The sequence below is a fragment of the Heliangelus exortis genome, chromosome 13 (assembly GCF_036169615.1).
Source record: "Heliangelus exortis chromosome 13, bHelExo1.hap1, whole genome shotgun sequence".
NCBI lineage: Eukaryota > Metazoa > Chordata > Aves > Apodiformes > Trochilidae > Heliangelus > Heliangelus exortis.
In genome coordinates, this window is record NC_092434.1 from 18,403,210 (window position 1) to 18,427,044 (window position 23,835).

At 52.0% G+C, this 23,835-nt stretch overlaps 1 protein-coding gene across 4 annotated transcripts; it reads left to right on the top strand.

The window, feature by feature from the left end:
- The first annotated feature begins 137 nt into the window (after positions 1-137).
- Positions 138-21,970, top strand: CENPT (centromere protein T). 4 transcript variants are annotated; one of them, XM_071757239.1, is made up of 13 exons: positions 138-292; positions 834-960; positions 2,364-2,457; positions 5,380-5,513; positions 6,882-6,915; positions 9,240-9,382; positions 9,790-10,218; positions 15,159-15,335; positions 16,050-16,250; positions 18,486-18,615; positions 19,718-19,849; positions 20,578-20,682; positions 21,512-21,970. In XM_071757239.1, exons 1-13 carry the CDS (start codon positions 224-226, stop codon positions 21,633-21,635), a joined length of 1,899 nt encoding a protein of 632 aa, XP_071613340.1. In that variant the 5' UTR covers positions 138-223; the 3' UTR covers positions 21,636-21,970. The 4 variants fall into 4 exon arrangements, with proteins under 4 accessions (XP_071613340.1, XP_071613342.1, XP_071613343.1 ...); XM_071757241.1 differs by having other exon boundaries at positions 9,793-10,218; XM_071757242.1 differs by having other exon boundaries at positions 9,790-10,194; positions 21,512-21,969.
- Positions 21,971-23,835: the final 1,865 nt, after the last annotated feature.

The window sequence follows — 23,835 nt, forward strand, 5'->3', positions numbered from 1 at the left end:
CCGCGCCGGAACTACGCGCCCCACACTGCGCTGCGCCCCCGCCCACACCCCCCCGCCCGGCCACGCCCACGCCCCACCCACCCGCCAGACCACGCCTCCGGTCCCACCCACCCGGCCGCGCCCTCACCCGCCCGGCCACGCCCCCTCCCGTCAGGCGGCGCGTGGGGCTCTCGCGAGAGGCGTTGCGGCCGTTACCCGCGCGCGGGGCTGCTCCGGTCCCGCCATGGCCCAGAGGCCCGCACCGAACCGGAACCGCCGCAGCGCCACAGCCACGGCCCGGACCGCCGGCAAGGTGCGGCACGGCACGGGATGAGATGACTCGGTGTCGGGCCCCGCTGCGCCGGCGGGCGCTGCCCGTCCCGTCCCGTTCAGCGTGAGGGAGAACCGAGCCCCCTGAGGGAGGGCGGGCCCGGCGGGCGGGGGACGCTGCCTCGCTCGCGTTCGCCTGAAGGCCTGGAAAATGGGGCGAAACTCCCGGATTTCGGGGTCAGCAGGGAGCCCGCTGCCCCCGGGATCTGTTCCCCCTCCTCTGCCCCCGGGATCTGCTCCTCCCGGTTCTCCGGTTCGGGCCGTTCTGCTCGGGGCTGTGAGGGCGGTGCCTCAGGGTGCTGTTGCATGCAGCCCCCCGGGTGGGACCCACACCCCCCCCTCAGTGCCCTTCTGCCCCCAGAGGCAGCATTCCTCAAAAGCAGCTCTGCGCCCTTGCTTTTGGGGAATTTGGGAAACGTTTTGTGTTCCCTGACGCTGATTTTTGTCAGATGAGGAGTGGCTTCGGTTCATCCCTCCTGATGAAACTGATTTTTGAGCTGCTCTTCCCTGATTTCTCCCTTCAGCCCGTGTCTCATGCAGGAAAGGAGAACAGAGCTGGCAGAGGCACCTTGGCAAAGCAGAGGCTCCCTCTGTTCCCAGAACCTGACCATGACACCCCACGGGTTATGCTCAAGAGAATCATCCAGACCCGTGAGTATTCCAGGAAAAGAGAAGGAAAAAGTCCTGGGGGGAGCTGGGAGCTCCCAGCTGGAGTGATTTGTGTTGTGCAGCACAGAAATCCAGGTCACTGTGTAACTGGTTCCTCTGGAAGAGGGGTGGGGGCAGTGGCAGACACAGCTCTGGCTCACACCAGGTTGGCACTGGTGAAATCAGAGCTTTGAAAATCCCCTGCACTGAATCTTCAGAGCCTGGTGGGCAAACCATGGTGCAGCCAGGTGGGGGATCCCGTGGGGGCTGCAGAGCCACACACTGGGGCTGCTGTAACCCATTCAGAGGTGGCACTGACAGAAGGCAGTGCAGACTGACCTTCAGTTGGTGGCTGTGGTGTCCCCCAGGGATCAGTGTTGGGCCCAGAGCTGTTCAATATCTTTATTGATGATTTAGATGAGGGGATTGAGTCCATCATCAGCAAATTCACAGATGACACCAAGCTGGGGGGAAGTGTGGATCAGCTGGAAGGCAGGAGGGCTCTGCAGAGGGACCTGGACAGACTGGAGAGTTGGGCTGATCCCAAGGGGATGAGGTTCAACATTCCAAGTGCCGGGTCCTGCTCTTTGGCCACAACAACCCCATGGGGAGCTCCAGGCTGGGCACAGAGTGGCAGAAAGGGACCTGGGAGTCTGGATTGCCAGGAAGCTGAAGAGGAGGCAGCAGTGTGCCCAGGTGGCCAAGAAGGCCAATGGCATCCTGGGCTGGCTCAGGAACAGCGTGGCCAGCAGGTCCAGGGAAGGGATTCTGCCCCTGTGCTCAGCCCTGGGGAGGCCACAGCTTGAGTCCTGTGTCCAGTTCTGGGCCCCTCAGCTCAGGAAGGAGCTTGAGGTGCTGGAGCAGGTCCAGAGAAGAGCAAGGAGGCTGGGAAGGGATCCAGCACAAGTCCTGTGAGGAAGGGCTGAGGGAGCTGGGGGTGTTGAGGCTGGAGAAGAGGAGGCTCAGGGGAGACCTCATCACTCTCTCCAACTCCCTGAAAGGAGGTTGGAGCCAGGGGGGGGTTGGGCAGATATCAGTGGGACAAGAGGGCACGGACTAAAGAATTTTTTCCTAATATCCAACCTAAACCTCCCCTGGCAGAGCTGGAGCTCTGCCAGGGGAGGTTTAGGTTGGATATTAGGAAAGAATTCTTTGCAGAGAGGGTGATGAGACATTGGAATGGGCTGCCCAGGGAAGGGGTGGATTCTCCATCCCTGGAGATATTTCCAAAGAGCCTGGATGTGGCACTCAGTGCCATGGGCTGGGAACCACGGGGGGAGTGGAGCAAGGGTTGGACTTGAGGAGCTCTGAGGTCCCTTCCAACCCAGCCCATTCCATGATTCATTTCATGTTAGCACTGTGACTGGGTTGAATCATGGTAAGGAAATGTTTTATTTTGCTGACAGAACCTCAGGTCTCCCCACTGGCACCTCAGACACCTCAGCATGAAGAAACAGAAGAATCTCAGTCAGAGCTGCCCTCCAAGAGGATTTCTAACACGTAAGGAACTTTTTTTTTTTAATTTTTCCTTTTCCCATGGGCAGGAAGAGCTAACTCCCTGTGAGGAGGATTTCTTTGCTTCTCTTTCCATGTTTGGGATTGTGTTCTCCCAGGTGGGATTTTCAGAAATGTCTCTCCATGGGGCTGGGAGACTGAATACAGAATTCTGTGGCTTTGTGCTTGGTCCCCCTTCTAAAATGCAGACTTTTTGTATCTTTTTAGTGTGGAATTGCTGGGTACAGTAAGTCTCCTGGTGGAAGCCTCCTTTTTTTTTTAGCTGTCAGGGAGAGATATTAAAATAGAAGTTTTTGGATTGCCCCAAGGCTGCAGGCTGAGTATGGACACTGCAGGGGTGTCACAGTCACTGCAGGGGTGTCACAGTCACTGCTGGGGTGTCACAGTCACTGCAGAGGTGTGACAGTCACTGCAGGGGTGTGACAGTCACTGCAGGGGTGTGACAGTCACTGCAGGGGTGTGACAGTCACTGCAGAGGTGTCACAGTCACTGCTGGGGTGTCACAGTCACTGCTGGGGTGTCACAGTCACTGCAGAGGTGTCACAGTCACTGCAGGGGTGTCACAGTCACTGCAGAGGTGTCACAGTCACTGCTGGGGTGTGACAGTCACTGCTGGGGTGTCACAGTCACTGCAGAGGTGTCACAGTCACTGCTGGGGTGTCACAGTCACTGCAGAGGTGTCACAGTCACTGCAGAGGTGTCACAGTCACTGCAGGGGTGTCACAGTCACTGCAGAGGTGTCACAGTCACTGCAGAGGTGTCACAGTCACTGCAGGGGTGTCACAGTCACTGCAGAGGTGTCACAGTCACTGCTGGGGTGTCACAGTCACTGCAGGGGTGTCACAGTCACTGCAGAGGTGTCAGTCACTGCTGGGGTGTCACAGTCACTGCAGGGGTGTCACAGTCACTGCAGAGGTGTCACAGTCACTGCAGAGGTGTCACAGTCACTGCAGAGGTGTCACAGTCACTGCTGGGGTGTCACAGTCACTGCAGGGGTGTCACAGTCACTGCAGAGGTGTCAGTCACTGCTGGGGTGTCACAGTCACTGCTGGGGTGTCACAGTCACTGCAGGGGTGTCACAGTCACTGCAGAGGTGTCAGTCACTGCTGGGGTGTCACAGTCACTGCTGGGGTGTCACAGTCACTGCAGAGGTGTCACAGTCACTGCTGGGGTGTCACAGTCACTGCTGGGATGTCACAGTCACTGCAGAGGTGTCACAGTCACTGCAGGGGTGTCACAGTCACTTCAGGAGTGTCACAGTCACTGCAGAGGTGTCACAGTCACTGCTGGGGTGTGACAGTCACTGCAGGGGTGTCACAGTCACTGCAGGGGTGTCACAGTCACTGCAGGGGTGTCACAGTCACTGCTGGGGTGTCACAGTCACTGCAGGGGTGTCACAGTCACTGCAGGGGTGTCACAGTCACTGCAGAGGTGTCACAGTCACTGCTGGGGTGTCACAGTCACTTCAGGGGTGTCATACAGCAGACCAGAAGCTGCTGTCACTTCTCTCTCTCTGATGCAGCTCCTTGGTTGTCCTTGTTTGGGGTGCTGGTGCTGACCTGCTGCCTGTGGGGTGTGCAGGTGAGGTTTGGGCAGGTGACAGCTGATTTTGTTCATGTTCAGCTTCCATCTGCCCCTCTGCTCTGCTCTGCTCTGCTCTGCTCTGCTCTGCTCTGCTCTGCTCTGCTCAGACCCCCCCTGCAGTGCTGGGTCCAGTTCTGGAGTCCCCAAGAGCAGAAGGACACAGAGCTCCTGGAAGGTGTCCAGAGCAGAGCCACTGAAATGCTCAGAGGGCTGAGCAGCTCCCTGGGAAGCCAGGCTGAGGGATTGGGGTTGTTCAGCCTGGAGAAGAGGAGGCTCCAGCAGCTTTCCCACACCTGAAGAGGGCTGGGGGAGCTGGGGGAGGGCTGTGAGCATCTTCCTCCCTGCTGCCTCCTGTCTGTTCCCCATTACAAGTGGGTCCCTTACAAGCTCAGGTGCACATTATGCTCATAATATAGTGAGGAAAATGTCTCCAGCTCGTTTTTTGATCCTCCTGTGCCTGCCTGGGACATTCTGTGTGTCAGTGTGTGCTGTGGTACTGAATGTTTCCCAGTGACAAACTTAACTGCTGCTGTGTGCTGGCAGGAGAGCAGAGCTCCAGGGCCTGGGGATGTCCAAGGTCCTGTTCTAGCCTGACCTTCCTCAGCCCTTGTTTTGAACTCAAGTTTTGAATCTTTTTTGAGAAATTTACTTTGGTTTAGTAGGAGAACTCCTGCAGCTGCTGAGTTTATCACTGAGTTTATCACTGAGTTTATCACTGAGTTGATCACTGAGTTGATCATTGAGTTGATCACTGAGTTGATCACTGAGTTGATCACTGAGTTGAGCACTGAGTTGAGCACTGAGTTGAGCACTGAGTTGAGCACTGAGTTGAGCACTGAGTTGATCATTGAGTTGATCACTGAGTTGATCACTGAGTTGATCACTGAGTTGATCACTGAGTTGATCATTGAGTTGATCACTGAGTTGATCATTGAGTTGATCACTGAGTTGAGCACTGAGTTGAGCACTGAGTTGATCACTGAGTTGAGCACTGAGTTGATCATTGAGTTGATCACTGAGTTGATCATTGAGTTGATCACTGAGTTGATCATTGAGTTGATCACTGAGTTGATCATTGAGTTGATCATTGAGTTGAGCACTGAGTTGAGCACTGAGTTGAGCACTGAGTTGATCACTGAGTTGAGCACTGAGTTGATCACTGAGTTGATCATTGAGTTTATCACTGAGTTTATCAATTATTACAAATCATCATAATCTGCTTTTCAGCCATGTTACAGGGACCTCTGGGGTTGCTGAGGGGTGGTGGTGATGATGATGATGATGATGATGATGTCCTTTGTTAAGGGCTGGTTTGTGTTGTAGGGGTGAGATGCAGCTGCCAGACCTCGTTCCTGAGAACACATCAGTTGCCACCTTCCATATGACCAAGAAGAGAAAGAAACTCAGCATTTCTGAGTTTGAGAGAGCAGCAGAGAAATGGCTTCCCCAGAAACAAGGTGAGGCTGCAGGCAGAACCACCTGGGGCAGAACTGCTCTTGCTCTTTGCTGGTTTTCATCTGCTGGAGTTCAGCTCTGAGTGATTTCCCAGCTGGGCAGCAAGACTGCAATGTCCTGGGCAAAGGGATAGCAAAGGAGATAAAAGCCCCTCCTATCAAATGTAAAATAAGTCTGAGGGGTTTTTTTGGGTTTTTTGGGTTTTTTTGAGCCAAGTTTAGGCTCTGCCCTCACTGTACATAACTTGTTGACAGTTGAATTTCCAACTTGGTGCACTTTGAGTTTTCAAGTGTCTCCTGTGGAAGCCATCCCTGTCTGCCCCTCAGTTCCAGACACTTGAACAAGCTGCTTACTTTTTGTTGCAATTACATGAAATAGTAAATAGAAATAAATAATAAAAAATAACAAATAATAGAAATAAATGAAATAGACCCTCAGAAAAGAGGGTCTTGTTTTTTATTGGAGTAACTCTTCCCTTTAAACAGAAATTTGCAAGTTTGGCAACTATAACTCTTACTTAAGTTGCAGTTCAGCACAGAGACAGATAAACCCCCTCAGTTTGCACACCCTGTTGGCAGCAGCAAGAGGAGGAGAACTCCTGGGTGGGGTTGAGCTCCAAATGACAGACACAGGTGCCTCAGGGCCCAGGTAAAAGGCTCTGTGCCTGTGTGCATGAGGTGCCTGAAGTCCTCTGGCAGGTTGGGGGAGATGTAATCAGTGCAGGGTGATTCAGCTCAGCCAGAAGCAGACACCTGCATTTGATTAATTGTGCTGCTTGGATATCCTTAGGGACACAGACACCTGGGTTTGGGTGCTTTAATCTGGAGCCAGTTGTGGTCAAAACATCACCTTCCTGCAGCCTGATCTCTGCTCTGAATGTGCTCTGCAGAGGGGCTGGCAGCTCTGTGACAGCAGAGGGGGTGTGCTCTGCTGTTTTCTGGTGCTGGGTGATCATCTCACTGCTTTGCAGATCTGCTTTTGGATTTTGGGGACTTTGGGAGTGGAACAGGTTGGAGTTACAGTCCATGGGGCAGTTCCCTGTCCTCCTAAAGCTGCCAGATTTACTGATTACTGATGATTGGAGTGCCAGATGGTGGCTGTGGCTGAGGCCATAGCCTAGGAGCTTGTTAATGTGATAAAATTAGAATTACAATGTGAGAATATGTGTCAAACTGTTTTATTATCCTTTTAAAACTGACTAGAATCCAATAGCCACTTCTGAAACACAGGCAAGAAACTGTAGGGTGAAGCTGTCACCTCATTGTGTGCTCGTGGGCTGTACCAGAGCTGCCTGTAGCAGGAGGAGGAGCCTGCAGGGTGTTGTGCAGGGGGTGATTTCTCAGCTAATGAGTCACAAATCTGCTTTGCAGGTTGCTCAACGTTGGACAGCACTGGTTTGGCTCGGTGAGTTTGAACTTGGGGTGCCCTAACTCAGGAGGTGTGAAGAGCAGTGGGGTCCCTGGGCTGAGAGCTCTGCTGGCAGGGGCACAGTCACCTCCCGTGCTGGGTGTGGAGTTTGCAGGTGTGAGATTTTCACAAAGTGTCCCTGCTCTGATTTCCCAGGGGGGTTCAGGGTGTATTGCTGCCTCTGCTCCTTATTGGGATCATTCCTTTTCTTCTCATGTTTCCAGTGATAAATCAGGACACAAAACACCTCAGAGTATTATTGCTGCCTGCTCACTGACTCCTGACATCAGCTGCATCTGTCTGGAGGCTGTCAGCAGTGTCCTGATCTGAGGCATCTCCTGAGGTTAGGTGATGAGACAGAATGAAACTCTTTGTTTCAAGTACACATAATCTTCAAGGGTTTGTTGGTTTTTTTGGGGGAAATTCCTCCTAGCTAAGAAGGGATTAGGAGAACAAGAAGGGCTTCTTCAGATCTATAGCAGCTAAAACTGCAGTGCCTGTGGTGTTAGGCCCCTGCTGAAGGGGGTGGTGCCCTGGTGAGAGGGGATACAGAGGAGGTGGAAGTGCTGAACCCCTTCTTTGCCTCTGTGTACACTGCTGGGGGATCCTCAGGAGCCCCTGAGGAGCTGAGGAGTCAGGGTAAAGGGGGAGTTTGGCTTGGCTGATGAGGCTGGGTTAGGGGCCAGCTAATGAGGCTGGACAGCCATAAATCCTGATGCGATGCACCCAGGGGTGCTGGGGGAACTGGTGGGTGTCACTGCTGGCTGCTCTCCATCATCTTTGGGAAGTCCTCGGGAACAGGAGAGGTGGCTGAGGACTGGAGGAAAACAAATGTCACTCCAGGCTTCAGGAAAGAGGAGCCAGGTAACTGCAGAGCAGGCAGCCTCCCCTCCATCCCTGGGAAGGTGATGGAACAGCTCAGTCTTGGTGCTGTCTCAGGCACATCAAGGACAAGGAGCAGTCTCCTGGCTGTGCTGAGGGACACTCGTGTCTGAGCAAGCTGAGAGCCTCTGTGAGGATGGAACCAGGTGGGTGGGGGATGGCAGAGCAGGAGATGCAGCCTGCCTGCATGTCAGGGAGGCATCCTTGGAGCTAAACTGAACAAGGGTGGCCTGGATGGTGGGGCAGGGAGGTGGGTCAGGAGCTGGGGGAAGGAGAGGAGTCAGAGAGGGGCAGTGACTGGGATGGAGTCCAGTTGGAAGTCTGTTTCTAGAGGAGTCCCTCAAGGGTCAGTGCTGGGACCAGTCCCATTCAGTGTATTTATTGATAATATAAATATATTCTATAATATATATATTATATATAATATATTAAACATTATATATTATAAATATAAATATATTTATTGATGACCTGGATGAGATAACAGAGGACACTATCAGCAAGTTTGCTGCTGACACAAAGCTGGGAGGAGTGTCTGACCCCCCAGGAGGCTGTGCTGCCATCCAGAGGGACCTGGACAGGCTGGAGAGTTGGGCAGGGAGACATGGAATGAATTCCAAGAAGGGCAAGTGGAGAGTCTGACATCTGGGAAAGAACAACCCCAGGGACCAGGACAGGGTGGGGACTGAGCTGTTGGAGAGCAGCAAAGGGGAAAGGGCCCTGGGGGTGCTGGGGGATGGAAGGATGGATGCCCAGGAGCCAACAATGTGTCCTGGTGGCCAAGAAGCCCAATGGCACCTGGGGGGCATCAGGAGGGGGTGGTCAGGAGGTCAGGAGAGGTTCTCCTGCCCCTCTGCTCTGCCCTGGTGAGGCCACATCTGGAATGTTGTGTCCAGTTCTGGGCCCCTCAGTTCCAGAAGGAGAGGGAACTGCTGGAGAGAGCCCAGAGCAGAGGCACAGAGCTGCTGAAGGGAGTGGAACATCTCCTGGGGAGGAAAGGCTGAGGGAGCTGGGGCTCTGCAGCTTGGAGAGGAGGAGGCTGAGGGGTGAGCTCAGTGATGTTTATAAATATGGAAAGGGTGAGTGCCAGGAGGATGGGGCCAGGCTCTGCTCAGGGATGTCCAGTGACAGGACAAGGGGCAGTGGGGACAAACTGGAGCACAGGAGCTTCCACAGAAATATAAGGAAAAACTTTTCCAGGGTGAGGGTGAGGGAGCCCTGGCCCAGGCTGCCCAGGGGGGTTGTGGAGTCTCAAAACCCCCTGGAGGTGTCTGTGTGACTGCTGGAGGTGACTCCAGGATCTCCTGAGGTCCCTTCCAACCCCTCACTTTCTGTGATTCTGTGATTTCTATGGTCTGGGAAATGTCTTGCTGTTAGTGGCACCATGTGTGTCACCTGAGGGTGAAAGGAGGGAATGATTCCCTCCCTTCTTTTCCCAGATCTCTCCATCTCTCTGTCGGGTCCCTCATCCCCCCAGACACTGTGGAAAAGAGAGGTTTAGCCCGGAGGCCAAGGAACCGCAAAGCCATCGACGTGGAGGCTTTTGAGGGCAGAGTGGAGCAGAACATCCTGAAGAGAAAAGGTTTCTTTTCTGTTGTTACTTCAGTTTTGGGAGGGAGGGCCTTATGGAAGGTGATTTTTTTTAATTCTTTTTTTTAGAAGCAGTTGCTGAAGTCTCTTTAAGGATATAAATGCTCCTAGCAGGTTCCTTTGGTGAGCTGCAGTTGCTCTGATTCCGTGCACTTAAATATGTGCTTCCCCCAGTCTGGTGATCACAGCACAGGGATTGTTTGGGATTGTGTTCATCACTCTGGGAACTGGGGAGGTGGCTTGGTAGGGAAAGTTAGGGGCACTGGAGTGTGCTGGTGTGGTTTCAGTGTTTGAGGTGGGGAGGAGGAATAAAATCTGGTGGAATGACCAGCAAATGCTGGTAATGAAAGTGTGTCTGTGAGCAGGTTTTCAAATAAAACTTGTTTCAAACTTTTTCAGCAGCACAGGACTGTTTTGGTGACTCAGAAGCAGCATCAGGGATCCAAACAGCCCTCCTGACAAATGATGCAGAGATTGTGCTGAGTAACACAGAGCTCTTTGTGGAGCCTCAGTTTGATGAACCCGAGCAAAATAAGCTCCCTCCTCCTGAATCACACCTGTGGGATTCAAAAACTTCAGCACAGAGAAGTGAGAGTCCTGCTGCAGCTCAGGAGGAAGCAGGGCTGCAGAGCCTGGGATCCAGTGTGAGCACAAATAAGAAAAGGACCCGAAGTTATTCTGAGGACTTGATCCTTGATCTTAAACATGTTGGTGAAATGACTCCTGAATCTCCACAACCACCTGCAGAGCAGCAAGATGAAAAGGATCATTCCCAGCAGGATAACCCAATGGAACAGCTTCCAGGTTCAGAAGAGGTGGTGGATGGGAGTGAGTACTGGGTTAGGGCTTGGGGCTTAGCAGGTACTATCTGAAGTCACAGAATGGTTCAGGTAGGAAGGGACCCCTGGAAGTCCTTTTTTCCAGCCCTGCTGCTCAAGCACAGCCACCCTAGAGCCCAGGATGTGTCCAGGTGGCATAACCTGGGTGTCTCCAAGGATGGAGACTGCAGACTCTGGGCAGACTATTCCAGTGCTCAGTCATCCTCACAGTGGAAAAGTTTTTCCTTCTGTTTGGACAGAGTCTCCTGTGAGCCTGTCCGTGCCCCTCCTGGCACTGGGCACTACTGGAAGAGCCTGGCTCACTCTGGTTCACACCCTCCCTTCAGGTGCCTCCATGTATTGAGCCTTCTCTTCTCCAGGCTGAACAGCCACAGCTCCTTCAGCCTTTCCTCCTAGGAGAAATGCTCCAATCCCTTAAAAATGCTCCAATCCCTTAACTGTCCTGCTGGCCCTTTACTGGACTCTCCCCAGTGTGTCCAGTTCTCCCATACTGGGAAGCCCAGAAGTGGGCAGTGTGAACTGGTGACAATGCAGTGAGCTAAGGAGATCATGTGCAGGAGTTGCAGACACAGCCAGGAGGCTCTGGGAGTTACTGGTGCAGAGCTTGACCCTGCTGTCCCTGTGTCACAGCTCACTGCTGCCCCTTGGACAGAGGTGGTCACCTCCCTGGTCACCCTGGAGTGCTCTGCAAGTCCTGTCACTTGCCAGGTTTCCCCTGATGTTTGGTATCCCTGCTGCACTCTTTTCTCCATAAATCCTAGGTACATAAAAGGGAGCACATTTTCCTCAGGTTCCAAGGCATGATTGGAACCCCAAAATATTTTGCTTGGTGGCCTTGGGGCAGCAAGCCAGGAGAGGGTCTGCTGTGGTGAACAGCTTCATGCAGGTCTTCAGTCAGAACTAGTTCTGCTTTCCTTGAGGTATGGACAGCTAACATTTCCTTCCCATTTAGGGGTTTTTATTATCAAAAGGGCCACAGAAATGGTATTTAGGGTGGTTGTTTAATCAGTGCTCCTCAAGCCATAGAAGGCTTAAAAAAATTGGTTACTGGCTGGTCAGGCCTTGCACCAACCTTTTTTTCTGGAAGGTTTTCTGTAGCAAGCTTGGTGGGAAAAGTTTTCAAAGGACAAGGGAAGGGATGAACAGAAAAAAAGTTTCATTGCTCTGAAGAATCCACTGGGGGAAATGGATAATGTGGAGAAAAGTGCTAAGGATGTGGAGCAGGGGACTGGATTAAATGAGGGGAAAAGGAGGCCAGGTGAGAGTGTATCTTAAAAGTGCTGGAGTTTGGGAGGCAGGAATGTCACAGGTTGGTGGCTGCAGAGTTCTGGGGTACCAAAGGTACCTGATGTCACTGCTGCTCCTCAGTGTGAGCTGAAAAAGAGTTCCAAGGGCCTTTCCAGCTGGTTCCTGAGGTACCATGTGAACTCCCTGAGCTGGTTCAGCATTTTCTTCTGTGCATTCCTCTCTCTGCTTGGCTGGGTTTTATTTCTCAGCTAAAGGGAAGTTTAAAAAGGTCCTGGCAGCCTGGTGCTGTGCTCCATTGCTGGCTGTTAATAGATGGAGCTGCTCTTTGCCATCCAGAACCTCGAGTAAACATTTGGGATCCTCAGGTACCCTAAAGCCTGGGAGAGCTTTTAGCATGTTGGTGAGAGAAGTTGTGTCCCATTCGCTGCCAGATGGAGGTGAAGGTGCCTGGTACTGAGCAAATGGAGCAGGAAGAGATTTTCAGAGAGGACAAGGTGTCCTTTCAGTGTCTCAAAGCAGCAGAGTAGTAAAAGTAAGGAGTTTCTCAGGTGACTTGCAGTATAAAATAAGACTTTATTATGCAGCAGGTGCTGGAGTTGATGTAGCTGCAGTGATCAGAGCCTGGGCACTTCCAGCTTTCCTGTAGCTGCAGCAGGTGTTGTGACTTGCTCCTCTGCTTCCTTGGCAGTGTTTGCTTGGCTCAGGGGGATGAGGTCCATGGTGCTGCTCATCTTCCTGGAGGAGAGGGGAAAAGCTTCCTCGTGGCAGGGGATACCCCTGGCTAATCCCTTTTTGCTGATGCACATTTTCATCTTCTGCTGTGTTTATTGAAGCCATGTGGGCCTTTCTCTTCCTGCAGGACTGAGCAGGGGCCTGAAGGTTCCCCCCCTCAGCAGTGAGGGTTGTCACTGCTGCTTGTTCCTGGGACACAGCTGTGTGCTCTTTCCCTGCTTTCTCAACCACAGTCTGGTTTCTCTAAAATCCTTTCTCCTTTGAATCAGATGATAAGAAACCTGCCCAGGTGCTGAGTTACTCCTTCCATAAAGCTTTGCCTAGGTGCACTCACACCTGCCCATCTTCTGGGGGATTATATTTTTTCAGACAGCAGCTGAGGATCCTTTTCAGGTCCTTCCCATTGTTTCTTTGACAGTGTCTGGAGAGGAGGGAAGATCATTGCCACCTGGTTTTTGCTTTCCCCAGGCTTAATTCCACCTGGAGCTTGATAGGAGCTACATTATGGAAGCCTGGAAACTGAGCAGTCAACAGTTTTGCTGTTAGAACTTCAGACTGAGTATTTACAGTGCCTGTAAGGAATATTTCTGTCTCCCAGGTGTTGCAGCAAGATCAGTCATGCTGCCCTTTCATCATAACAGAGCCTTTTGGCTGAAACTGCTCTGTCAGGGTGGTTCCTGAGGTGGCAGCTGGCAGGCACCTCTGCACGACAGCTCTGTGAGGCTGCTGGCCTCTCACCTCTTGATTCCTTTGTCCTGTTGTACCTGGGTGCACCCCTGGAGCATGAAGTTGAAATGGGATCTTGGATTGTTGCAATTGTTTGAGCATCAGCTCAAAGCTTGGGAGGTGGCCAGGAAAGCAAACAATTTGTAGATGTTATGAAAGGAAGAGTGTCACAGAGGCAACTGTTCCATCATGGAAATCATAGAATCATAGAATTAGCTGGGTTGGAAGGGACCTCAGAGCTCATCAAGTCCAACCCTTGCTCCACTCCCCCCGTGGTTCCCAGCCCATGGCACTGAGTGCCACATCCAGGCTCTTTGGAAATATCTCCAGGGATGGAGAATCCACCCCTTCCCTGGGCAGCCCATTCCAATGCCTGATCACCCTCTCTGCAAAGAATTCTTTCCTAATATCCAACCTAAACCTCCCCTGGCAGAGCTTCAGCTCTGCCAGGGGAGGTTTAGGTTGGATATTAGGAAAAAATTCTTTAGTCCATGCCCTCTTGTCCCACTGATATCTGCCCAACCCCTCCTGGCTCCAACCTCCTTTCAGGGAGTTGGAGAGAGTGATGAGGTCTCCCCTGAGCCTCCTCTTCTCCAGCCTCAACACCCCCAGCTCCCTCAGCCCTTCCTCACAGGACTTGTGCTGGATCCCTTCCCAGCCTCCTTGCTCTTCTCTGGACCTGCTCCAGCACCTCAAGCTCCTTCCTGAGCTGAGGGGCCCAGAACTGGACACAGGACTCAAGCTGTGGCCTCCCCAGGGCTGAGCACAGGGGCAGAATCCCTTCCCTGGACCTGCTGGCCACGCTGTTCCTGAGCCAGCCCAGGATGCCATTGGCCTTCTTGGCTACCTGGGCACACTGCTGCCTCCTCTTCAGCTTCCTGGCAATCCAGACTCCCAGCTCCCTTTCTGCCACTCTGTGCCCAGCCTGGAGCTCCCCATGGGGTTCTTGTGGCCAAAGTGCAGGACCTGGCACTTGATTGTCCTCTGCATGCAGCTCTGACTTCTCCCTCTCTGAATGGGTTTAACAGAACTAGAGAAGGTGCAGAGAAAAAGTTTTGCCATTAACAATAATCAGATACATGGAGTAGTTTCTGGACATTGAATGACTGAAAATAAGGACTGCTTAGGCTGGAAGCAAGACAGAGGGAGTGAGCTATAAGAAGTTCAAAAAGAAAAGGCTTGAGTAGCATAGAAGAGCTGACTCAGCAAACAAGCTGCTCCCTGATCTCTCACTCCAGCAGCTGGAGAGGAGCAAGCAGCACTGCCAGCTGGCAGGGTGTGTCAACAGGTGAAAGAATCAGTAAAAATTCAAACTTGAATGTCTCAGTAGCATCTGATACTCCTCTGCTAAAGAACTCCATCCCAGCAGGGATTCAGCTGTGTGGGAGCTTCACTGGTGCCTGTCTGTCTGTCTGTCTGTCTGTCTATTCTCATGGAGAGCTGAGCATTTGTCTTCTCCCCACAAAGCTGGTTAATGTTTCACTTCACTCAAGGCAAGGTTTTACCCTGTGTAGTGAGACTGTGTGAAACCTCCCAGTCACTGGAGAGGATGGCTAAAAATCCACTTTTATGGCTTTGGGTTCTGGGCTCAGCCAGGGGCTCCAAACACTCTGAGGGTTCCCTGTGGGTGTCTGAGCTCCATGGCAACAGACATGGGCTGGGAGTTTAGTCTGCAGGGAAAAGGAGCACTGAGCTACTCTTCCAGTACCTCAGTAACTTGTTAATGACTTGGAAATCATTTGTCCAGTTATTTCTCCTCATCCTGCCTGCTAGAGATGGGTAAAACCACTGCTAGGTGCTCTCCTCTTCTGTGATGCAGTGCATCTCCTGCAGGGTTGTTTGCTCAGAAAAACTGAGATAATGTGGAGGAGAATCTGACCACAAACTCCAGGTATTATGAAAGAAAAATAACAATTGGTTTTCCACATGATCAGCAAAAGAGAGCAGACACAGAGATGGCAGATCTGGAGGAGCTCTGCTCCTGGTGAATCAAATTCCTTCCCTGGGATGCAGTGCAGACCCTGATGAGAGGTCTGTGGAGCAAACAGAGGAGAAGTGCATTGGGAGGGAACTGCATCTGCTTCCCTTACTGTGCCTTCCCTTCCCTGTGGCTGCTGCTGCTGAGTTTATTCACCAGGAATAAGTGCTGGCAGCTGTTAATCTGTGTGCTGGTGGTAGGGTGGGGGTTTTGGCAGGCAGGATTGATGCAAGTTCTTATTTTAGCTGCAGAGCATCGTGCAAAGCTTGGATATTCTGAACATCTGGAGAAGAAACTGTCCAGAAATGCAGAATCACAAATCCATGAGGCCCAGGATGCCAGAGCCAACACAGAAATGTCCCCTGCAGAAGAGGAGAGAGCAGCAGAAGGCAGTGTGGAACACCAAAGCTCTCCCAGAGCTGGTGAGGACAACTTCTAATGCTAAAACTGTCTCTCAAGCTGTGTTTTTGGCATCAGTGTTGAGAAAGAGACTTATTAATTTGTTTGCATTCTGGAATCTGGGCTAAATGCTGGGAAAATACCAAACTAATTTTGACATTTTAGAGCTGACAGACTGCACTCTGCTCAAATGAGGAAAAAAAATTATATTGGCAATAGTCTTGAGTTTATATATAATTGTAGAAAACATCTTTTAATTGCAAATGAGTAATGTAAGTTCAAGAATCAGGCAAAGATGGATAAAATATGGAGAGCTCCTGAGAGTTGGCAAATCAGGATGTTCCCAAGTTTTTTTTTTTTCTGAATTGTTGTGTCTTTTAAGTTCAAAATGCTGCAGAAAGGCTTTGGTTCAGACTGCTTTTGAGCTAACAGGTCCTATTAAAGGAAGATAACCTAAAAGTGGCTCAGCTGAAAATGTCATTCAAATTTTGGGAGCTTCCCCACATTACCAAATCCTGGTTTTTCTTGACCTCTGCAAACCTCCATGTAGCAGAGGGAGAAGCTGGGGATTCCTTGGTGGTTTAGCTTAGTGTTGACATCCAACTCTTTGAAGATGGAATATAATAGGTGACAGCCATGTCAGGGATGGAAAGCTGGGGTTTGTTCTTAAGAGTGCTCTGAAATTTTGGCTGTGGTGCTTGTTTCAGTGATGTGTTTTTTCTGGTTTGGAGATCCAGAGCCTGAGCTTGATGGTGTTGGAGCTGGAAGACTGGACAGGCATTCTCATGCTTTTCCTTCTGAAAAATCTGGGCTGAAGCCACTGAAGGAAGGTGATGAAGAAGCAGCTGAACTGCTGGAGAACCAGGCTGTTATGATAGAACTGGATGATCTGGAGGATGAGGCTACTGAGAATGAAGCTGAAGACCCTGAGAGTGAAGGTAAAACCATTGCAGCAGAAGGCAGCTGGAGTCCTTCCCTCTGATCTTGTGCTTGATTCTGGAGCAGCCCAGATCAGTGATGTTAGGAAGAGTTTGGTCCATCAGATATTCCAAGGGGAAGGTGTTGGCTGCTCTTACCAGATTGTTACTGGCTCATCAGGTGCCTCAGGGACCTGGATCACCTTGTTGTGTTGTGGAGGTGCACAAATAAGCACAGTGGGTTTATACAGTGGAACAGGAATATCCTCCTTAGCTTTCCTTCCTTCCTGACTTCCTGGTGGTTTTTCATGTCTCAGCACTGAGCAGCTGTTTCCACACCCATTTACTTGGACTCCAGACTTGGAACTGACTTTAGAACCCCCCATTCTGTATGTGTAGCCACAGGTCCCCTTCCCAGTTCACCACCAGCATGGGCTGGTTTCCCAGGAAGCTGAGAGGAAGTCTCCAGTTCTGAACAGTCCTGCAGACACTGCAGCAGTCTGCTGCCCCAAAAGTGCTTGTGCACTTGGTGAACATGAACAGCAGACTGAGTTCTGTGTGATCACAGGTTTGAGAAGGCCCAAAATGTGGTTTAGTGGTGTCCTGGGGACTGGTCTGAGTGTGTCAGAGCACCACCCACCTGAAACAAAAAAGTGGAAAGAACCCAGCTGCCAGGACTTGGGGCCCTGTGGGCAGCTGCAGGGAGCCTCTCAGGGCATGGGTGCAGTCTGGAAAGCACAAACCCAGGAGCTGAGCTGGTGCAGGGTTAGCACAGTGAAAACTGAGAAGTGTGAGGGCATCTCAGTGTGGTTGTGTTTAACACAGCTGCAGGAAGAGATGGAAAGGTCTGGACAAAAAGATAATGTGGAACAGCAAGAGCAGGATCTCTCTAGTCTGGGAGGTCTCGTTGGAGAAGGGCAGGAAGAAAAAATGAAGAATTTCACATTCTTGTAATAAAAGGAACCTCAGAAACCACTCAGCTGGTTTTGCTGGGGTGGAATGACAGAACCAGTTTTCTCTTTAGGGAAGCTGCAGTCTTTGAGCAGGCTGCAGCACCTGGTTCTGTGAGGACAGAGGTGGTGAGAGCCTGGTGGCTTGTGGCCAGCCACGGGATGGGGTTCCCTCAGTGAACTCAGCAGTTCTGCACTGGCCAGGAGCTGTGGGCAGGAGTAGTGAGAGCCAGGGCAACCCAACCAGGCTGAGCATCTTCCTCAGTGCTCACCTTCCCAGCCTCCTGCTCCCCACAGCTTTGCTGGCACTGCTCCTGCTGGAGCTCACAGACTGATTCCTGCCATTCACTGCTGGGGTCACTCAGCTCACAGCACATGCACCTTGGGATTTCATAGCAGGAGGGGATTAATAAATTTTTAGCATTATTTTATTAAATCTGTTCTCATTTGAACCCCCCTCTCCCTCTTCTCTGCCTGGGAGGGTTCCTCTGGTGATAGAGCAGCTGCCTAAATGCAGACAGCTTGTTTCTTGCCCTGCTCCTCCAGCTCATGATGGTGTTTCTTCAGAAGGATGTGAGGAACTGTGGTAGTTCTGCCAGCCCTGCCTGCTCTGAGAGACTCCTGGCTTTAACCCTGAGCAGGACCTGAGGCCTCTCCTGGCTGGGCTCATCCCTGCTGGGACAGGGTTGGGAATTCACCTTGACCAACTGAGCTGGGTTCCTGGCCTGCACTCACCTGGCAAGGGAAGCTGTCAGGCAAGAAGCCCTCCATGGCCACTCCTCTTCCAGGCAGCGACCTGCTCAGTGTTTCTGTTCTGGAAGTGTTGTTTCCTTCCCTGCTCTCACTTGCTAAGAAGTGAACAATTCCAGAGTGAAGTTAGGGGATGCAGGAAACTGATCTGGGTGGCTCATGGCAAAGGGGAGGTGAGGTACTGACTGCAACCTGAGCCTGGGCTGAAGGGAGTTCATGAAAACCTTTAAATGTGGGAGATGCTCAGACTGACCCCAATAACAGGATTTTGTTGATCTCCTTGTCCCTGTCTTCAGGAGAATTTGCCACTCAGTCAGCAGGATGGCAACAAGTAGCTTGCAGGCTCCAGTTCTCTCTGGAAAAGAGGCTGCAGCTTCTTGGCTGCTCAGGCTTACCCAGCCCTCAGCCCTGAGCAGGGTTCTGCTCTCTGGGGAAGCCACCAGGCTGGGTGTTTGGCAGAGCAGAGCAGAGCAGGTTCATTGGGCTCTCTCTGCTGCATTACAGGAGTCTGAAAGCAGAGCTCAGTTCCTCACATCCTTTTTTTTCTTTTCCCCAGAGGTTTCCATGAAGACTCCTGCATTTGTCCGTGCCCCAGCCTTCAAAGCTTCACTGCTGACTCCACCTCCAGTAAAACCTCCTGCTCCCAAGCTGTCAGCTCCAAGTCCTGCCAAACCTAGAGTCCCCAGGTAAGAGGGAGCCACCTCCCCAGCAGCCTGGCAGAGGGGGTTGGGAGGTGTCAGCCTGGTCAGTTCTGTGCTTCAGCAGCTGTAGCAAGCAGTCAGCAGCCCTCAAGTCTTCAGTTCATTCACCACTGGAGCAGCTGAATAAAGAGTTCTCTCAAGTGAAAGGCACTGTTCACCCAGAGCAGATCTGGTGCCTGAAGTCTTTCCTGTGATCATTCGTGTAATATTTTATTGTGCTGAAGGCCAAAGTGTTCTCCTAGGAGTTCTTCAGCTGCTGAGCTACAGTGGAGCCACCAGCTCCAGGGTGGGATGCAGAGGTCCCTGCAGTGGGGAGGCAGCTGCAGGTTATATCCCAGCACTCACATGAAATGACAAATTTATATTGACTTTGGAAACCTAAGGCCAGACATGGTTGTGTGCTGAGGATAAACTGGAACTTGCCTAGAGGCAGAAAGGGAACCTGTCCTCTGCATAACTCCAGTTTACATTTGTCACCCCTTTACAAGAAATGCAGTGAAGCCACGTGCTTTATCAGGGCTACTAACAGGAGGCCCCGGGCAACCAGAGGGATTTCCCAGTCCGTGACTGAACTTTTGTTTATTGAAGCAATAAACACTAAACCCCACTTCTTACCCCCCTTACTGCTCTGACCAGAGATGAGTGGAGGACAGAAATGGTTTCCTTTGGCACTTGGTCTGGTTTAAGGAAAAAACTCCCCAAACAGAGTGTGCACGAGAGGATAAAAGTTGCTGTGGAGGTGTTGTGTGACAACAGAGCAGGTTGTGCACAGACCAGCTGAGTGCACCCTGCAGACATGAGGAGGACACTGAGTGACACTACAGGGCTGCAATGAGGAGTGCCCCTCTGTAATTATGTATTAATTATTATTCTAGTGCACTTACAGAAATCACAGCCTGGGTTGCTTCTCCCAGCACCTTGTGTGGTGTTACTGCATTCATGGGCATGAGGACTTGGAAAACTGGGAGGGAGGAAGAATGAGGAGCTTGAGGTAGCTCTTATCCCTTCCAGTTCAGTGTGAGGTTTGCAGGAACTCAGCCTCTGCCCTGTATTTCATTCCAGATGTGCCTTTTCCCTCTCCCCACAGGTCTGCCCTGCAGGCAAAGCCAGAGAGGAAAACCCGGGAGCCTGGAGTACCAAGCAGTTTGATAAAGAACATATTCAGACATTATGTGAAAATGCCAGTGGCCAGAGAGGCATTCAGAATTGTTGAAAAATGGTAAGTGACAGCAAAGAGCTCCTCTTCCCATTCTTGTTAGGTTTTTGGTTTTTTTTTTTATTCTTTTCTCTCCTGAAATAACCAACCTGTTGGGAGTGGCACTGGCAAGTGGACAGCCCTCCCTCTTCAGCTGGAGGAGCAGAGTCTAATTAAAGGCCTAATTAAAATGAGGACAAATGTGCTGGGTGCTTTTGGCTGCTGTGAGGGTGTCTGTGACCAGCATTGTCTCACAGGAGCTCCTGGGCTTTGTCCCATCCAGTGCAAATTGTACTGTTCCCAGTCTGCTGTAATTAGCAGCACATTAATGTCATTAATGCTCTGCTTCAGTGGGATGGCTCTGGAGAATGAGCCACGTGCCAGGCAAGTGGAATTGTTTCAGCTGTGCAGTGTTACAGCTGAACCCACAGGTTACCTTCAGGAGTAAAATCTGGTTGTTCAAACAAAAAAATGGTTTTAGCAGTGACACCATAAGAGGAGGAAAATCTGCAGCTTAACTGTGTCACCACAAGAGCCAAAAGTCTTCATCTGCCCTTGCTGCTGTGTTTTCACTTCTGTTCCTGTATGTGTAGGATCTGGGGAGAGGTTCTGGTTGCTGGATGTGCAGCTGTTTCACAGCTGTCCTGGGTGAGAAGCTGCCCTCTCTCCTGGGGGCTGGGGAGGGAGCAGCTGAGGAAAACCTTGGCCTAGAGAACCCAACCTGATCTGTTTCCTCCTCAATTTTCCTTCAGCTCTGAGAGGTACTTCAAGCAGTTAAGCAGTGATCTGGAAGCTTACACCAGGCATGCAGGGAGGAGGACAGTGGAGGTGGCTGACCTGGAGGTTCTGATGAGAAGGTAAAGGCAGGGTTATTCTTCACCTCCAGCAGTGCTCAGGGGGTGCATGGGCAGGGAGGCTCTCAGCAGGTGTGATGCTTGGGGCTCAAGCTCACAGTTCCTCTCCAGAGCAAGAAGGGAGCCTCAGGACTGGGTTCCCCTGACCCAATCCCCTGGGGGAATTGTTCTCAGAACCTCTCCACTGCTGCTGTGTGCTGTGGGCTCCCTCAGCTGCTCCACCTCCTGCCTGAATATACTTTGTCTCAGGACCCAAACACAAGGGATTTGCTATTGGGTTGGGAGCCTCCTGTCAGGCTTTGTGGGGCCTGTAACAAATTCATTGTTCCTCATCCAGAAGTCATTTTTCCATCTTGTTGTTCCTTGTCAGCACTGAAAGAGCTTCAGATGTGGTGCTGAAGTCATTGGAGGGATTTTTGCAGGGCATGTCTGAGGAAAAGCATTGGTTCTGTCTAAATGGAGCTGCTGTAGCTGCTTGAAAGGGATGATCTGGAGATCTTCATTTTACCACCTCGTTTCATGGTGGAATGAGCATGAACAGGCTGAGAGACACAGAGGTCTGGTCAGGTGAGAGGGTTCTGTACTCAGGTTATTTTAGCTTTTTCTAGAGGTCCTTGTGCCTTTCCAGTGCCTTATAAAGGGAACAGGAATTATTCCTGGTTCATGAAGAGCAGTATTTCTGTTTCTTCTACAGGGAAGTACAGCTGAATAGTGCTTTATATCTTTCTACAAGATCAGGGGAAAAAAAAAAAAACAGTGCTGGCATTAAGTTTGAGTGGAAACAACTTGTCCCTAACAAATCTCTTCTCTGCTCTCCTCTTTTTGAACTCAGACAAGGGCTGGTGACAGACAAGATGCCTCTGCACGTGCTGATAGAGCATTACCTGCCTCTGGAGTACAGGAAGCTGCTGATCCCAGTGGCTGTGAGTGGAAATAAAGTGATCCCCTGCAAATGATGCCCTGCAGGTGGGGGGTGCCTGGCTCAGGGCCTGCCTGTGGCTCTCCATGGAGCAGCTCTCTGTGGTTACTGGTGGAAAACCAGTAACTGGTGAGGCTGGGTCTCTCCCAGCAGCCTGCTGCATCTCACCAACTGTTATTACAGTAATTTGACTGTCTTGGCTTTTTTATATTAAGCTGAAATACTTGTACAGCTCAGATAAATAAAAGATTGTGTGTATTGTGTGTGGTGTGCATGCTCCTTCTGCCAGGAAGCTGAGAGGCTGCAGCTCTGCCTTGGTCAGAATGTTCCTCCTGGATATTTTCCTGTGGTCGTGCTCTCTGTGCTCTCTGTGAGGTGTTTGCTGAAAGGAGAAAAAGTTGTGCTCAAAATGAGAAAAGGGACTCAGGATTCAGGAATCTGTCTGGGATCTGTCTGGGAAAGGGGCTTTCAGATCTGTGGGGTCTTGTCCCCTCTTGCCAGCCCAGTGTGCTGTGTCAGGAGGTTCTGTCAGCACAGCTGCTGCACTGGTGTACATGGAATGGGGAAAGCAGACTCTGTGCTTTTATAAAAAAATAAATTTCACTGAGGATTGGCAAACAATAACTGAAGATGGATTGAGAGATGAAATCTCCTGTGTGCTGAGGGAAGGTTGATTCAGATGGAGTTAATGGTGTGGGGCAGGGGACAGCCAGGCCCAGACAGCTCCAAAATGGGCCCAGTGCTGGCCCAGCACCAACACTGGTGGCACCTCTGTGGTTTTTTTTTAAAAAAGGGTAAAAATGTTGCACAAGAGCTGTGGGACAAAGGAGTAAAGGGGAAAATGGAAGGGAAAGAGCCCTGCAGACAGCAGGGTTGGATGCAGGAGGCTGCAGCCCAAGGGCTGCTGGCAGGGACCTGTGGGGGACCCAGACTGGAGCAGTTCTGGAGGGACCCAACTCATGGGAGAGAGCAGAGAGCAGGGAATGGGGTGAGGAGGGAGCAGGGAACTGCCCCTCTGTGACTGCCTGGCAGGGGAGGTGGCTGAGCCTGGAGGGGAGGGCTGGGGGAAGCTCTTTGTAGATTTGTCTTTATCTCTCACTGTTCCCATCGATTTATTTTGCAGTAATTGCATCTTCATGGAATGGTTTTCCCGGGAAGGGGCCTCGGGGTGCCCAGCTCAGCTCTGCTGTGCCAGTGGCTCCTCAGAGCTCTCTGGTTTCCTCACCCCTGAGCTTTTCCTCCTCCTTCTGCCTGTCCCATGGGGGGTGTGCACGCAGCTCTGAGCCTTTGGGGAGGGTCCCCAGGAGGTGGCAGTGTCCCCAGGAGGTGGCCGTGTCCTGGTACACGAGTGGGGTGTGCCAGCTCCCACCAGAGCTGCAGCAGCCCCGCAGCTGCTCAGCAAGAGCAGAAATCTGGGCAGTTTGTGCTGCTCCTCTCCCAGCAGCAGCCCCGGGGACACTAGGATTTCCCCCAGGCCTTTCCCAGGGTTGCTCTCTGCTCCCTGCTCCCTGCTCCCTGCTCCCTTCTCCTTGCTCCCTTCTCCCTGCTCCCTGCTCCTTGCTCTCTGCTCCCTTCTCCCTTCTCCCTTCTCCTTGCTCCCTGCTCCTTGCTCCCTGCTCCCTGCTCCCTTCTCCTTGCTCCCTGCTCCTTGCTCCCTTCTCCTTGCTCTCTGCTCCCTGCTCCCTTCTCCTTGCTCCCTTCTCCCTGCTCCCTGCTCCCTGCTCCCTGCTCCCTGCTCCTTGCTCCCTGCTCCCTGCTCCCTGCTCCTTGCTCCCTGCTCCCTGCTCCCTGCTCCCTGCTCCCTGCTCCCTGCTCCCTGCTCCTTGCTCCCTGCTCCCTGCTCCCTGCTCCTTGCTCCCTGCTCCCTGCTCCCTGCTCTCTGCTCTCTGCTCCCTGCTCCCTGCTCCCTGCTCCCTGCTCCCTGCTCCCTGCTCCCTGCTCTCTGCTCTCTGCTCCCTGCTCCCTGCTCCCTGCTCCCTGCTCTCTGCTCCTTGCTCCCTTCTCCTTGCTCCCTGCTCCCTGCTCCCTGCTCCCTGCTCCTTGCTCCCTGCTCCCTGCTCCCTGCTCCCTGCTCCCTGCTCCCTTCTCCTTGCTCCCTGCTCCCTGCTCCCAGCTCCCTGCTCCATGCTCAGCTCCCTGTCTCTCCAGCAGGGACCAGCAGGATCCTCCGGGCGGTTCCGGTGCCCCCGGGCAGCGGTGCCGGGGGGGCAGGGTCGGGGTCCGTGAGCTCCGGGGCT

Bases quoted from the DNA above. Each gene is read 5' to 3' on its own strand.
- CENPT (XM_071757239.1), top strand. From the start codon at position 224: ATGGCCCAGAGGCCCGCACCGAACCGGAACCGCCGCAGCGCCACAGCC. The intron at 10,219-15,158 runs GTGAGTACTGGG...TTCTTATTTTAG, and splicing joins AGAAGAGGTGGTGGATGGGA to CTGCAGAGCATCGTGCAAAG. The intron at 15,336-16,049 runs GTGAGGACAACT...TTGGAGATCCAG, and splicing joins CCAAAGCTCTCCCAGAGCTG to AGCCTGAGCTTGATGGTGTT.